Below are 2,399 nucleotides of genomic sequence, written 5' to 3'. Positions count from 1 at the left end.
AGACCAGCCTGGTCTACAGAGCTAGTTCCAGGACAGGCTCCAAAGCCGCAGAGAAACCCTGTCTTGAAAAACCAAAAAAATAAAAAATAAAAAAAAATAAAAAATATCCCTTTATACTTAAAAACTGTTTACCCCTATTATTTTCTATACATCCAGAATTTTATTAAAATAAAATACTCTAGTAGCCTGAAAAAAGGTGACATGAATCTTGTCCTTCAAAGGAGAATAATGGCCTCGCAGCTCTGTCAAAATATACTGCATTAAATCCTGAATTACTGTCTTCTTGATATGTCAAGAGTAATAAACATCTACATTCCTGGCCAACATAACTAGAGGAATACCAAAGCAATACATAAAATCAACACCACTTAAATAAAACAAAAATGAAGAGATAGCTGGGCATGGTGGTGCATGCCTAATCCAACATTTGGGAGGCAGAGGCAGGTAGATCTCTTGTCAGTTTGAGGCTGGTCTGGTCTACAGAGCTAGTTCCAGAACAGTCAGAGCCATACAAAGAGACAGAGAAACCCTGTTTCAAAATACCAGAGAAACAAACAAACAAACAAAAAACAAAAAGAGAAAAAAAGATATATAAATATATAAGTGTTAAATGGAGAAGGAAGAGAAACAGTTGGGTTTGCATAAACACACACACACATTGCTAATATGGCTGAGTGCTCTTGTAGAGAATTGGAATTAAGTTCCTAGTATCCATGTCTGATGACTCACAGTCACCGGTAATGCCAGCTTAGCTCCACAGGATCTGACACTTCTGGCATCTACAGGAACCTGCACTCACACGTATGTAACCACACATAAACACATATATGAAGAGAGAACATGGCTCTCCCTGCCTCGTTTTATCGCACCCAGAAATTATGGGTGTAATACACTATTTTTTTTGCTTAAATTTAATATTTTTTCTGCTTAATAATAAAAAATTTTAATTTCATTTATTCATTCATTAATTTAGTGTGTGCGTGGGGGTGCGCATATGCTCCATGTGGAGGCCAGAGCACAGCTTTCATGAGGTGGTTCTTTCTTTTCACTATGTGGGGCTTGGGAATTGAACTCAGGTTGTCAGGCTTGAAATTTATTAATAGGAAATACAGCAGGAACCCATTATAAGCCCCAAACATTCTCTTACCCGAAACAGCCACTTTAACACAGGTACAGGACACTGGACATAGTGGTATGCAGAGGTAAGGAAGCCTTGTGTTGTCAAAAAAATCTGATCTGTTTTTCCTGATCTGGAAACAGAAAATCAGTGACTGTTACCTACGGCAAAACCTTTCTAGCACAAAAGACATTTGATATGATCAGAGAAACAAGTAGGCAAACCTCAGTTAACAGAGGCAGATTCAATACTAACATGGAGCAGGCTCACACATAAGTTGGACTGGTGCCTAGCTGCCTCAGTCAATGGACTCCACACTCCTCTGCAGACAAAGGTACCAGTCTCAGGACATGGGTTTTTGTCAGTTTAGGGATGAATTTCCCAAAACTTGGCACCAGAATCCACATGGTTTCTACACCTGAAATGTCACACACTAAGACAATCATCCTAGTCTAGGCATTCGGCCGATCCTAGGAGTTGTCCACCCCAAGGTCTGTATTTTGCCATTCTCAGTGGTACCTGTTTTGAATTTTAGCTGGGCAAACTAAAGTTCATTGAATCAGCAGAAATTAAGCACAGGTTGTATGTGCTTCCTGGGAATCTGAACAGAAAGCCAGCACTATTAATAAGATACTACAAGTGGAGAAAAAACAATACACCAGAGCCAGGACTTCCTACATGAAGTAAACAATCTGACTCGTGTTAGTACTCTTGTCATTGATGAACCTTTCTTTTGTGGTACTGGGAATATGTTTTTGGAGACAAGGTCCTGCTTTGTAGCTCAGGGTGACTAAACATGCTGTCTTCATGCTGCAGCACGTGCCACTACTTCTGACTTATGTGGTGCTGAAGATCAAATCCAGGGGCATATATATGAGACATAATCACTCTACCAAATGAGCTACAGCCCAGCCATCACACATTCATTTTAATCTTAGCTGATAAAAACAGTAACGATGTACCATGCTCGAAGCTTTTGGCTTTACTTCTAGCACTGTAAACAAAAAGAAAAATCCATGTTGATGTGGTGTTAATACCAGCACTCAGGAGGCAGAGGCAGGCTCTTCTACTAGTTCCCCAGCCAGAGGTTTTTTTTTTTAAAAGACAGGGTTTCTCTGTGTAGCTTTGGAGCCTGTCCTGGAACTTATTCTGTAGACCAGGCTGGCCTCAAACTCACAGAGATCCATCTGCTCTGCATCCCGAATGCTGGGACTAAAGGTGCACACTACCTTTAGTCTTAGTCCCAGACAATCAGAAGCTTTTAAGAACAACTTTTTTTTTT

The 2,399-nt window shown here is 40.1% G+C and overlaps 1 protein-coding gene across 3 annotated transcripts in view; it reads right to left on the bottom strand.

Moving 5' to 3' along the window:
- Window positions 1-2,399, bottom strand: part of Slf2 (SMC5-SMC6 complex localization factor 2) — a 51,317-nt gene that overhangs the window by 30,489 nt on the left and 18,429 nt on the right. For all 3 annotated transcript variants that reach the window (XM_005352347.3, XM_026781214.1, XM_026781215.1), the window contains one exon: window positions 1,148-1,250. In XM_005352347.3, coding sequence (XP_005352404.1) covers window positions 1,148-1,250 — 103 coding nt within the window. The remainder of the gene's footprint in view (window positions 1-1,147; window positions 1,251-2,399) is intronic.

This window comes from Microtus ochrogaster, chromosome 8 (genome assembly GCF_000317375.1).
Source record: "Microtus ochrogaster isolate Prairie Vole_2 chromosome 8, MicOch1.0, whole genome shotgun sequence".
NCBI classification, from domain to species: domain Eukaryota; kingdom Metazoa; phylum Chordata; class Mammalia; order Rodentia; family Cricetidae; genus Microtus; species Microtus ochrogaster.
Note: the sequence above shows the minus strand (reverse complement) of the source record. Positions and strands in the feature narration are given on the sequence as shown.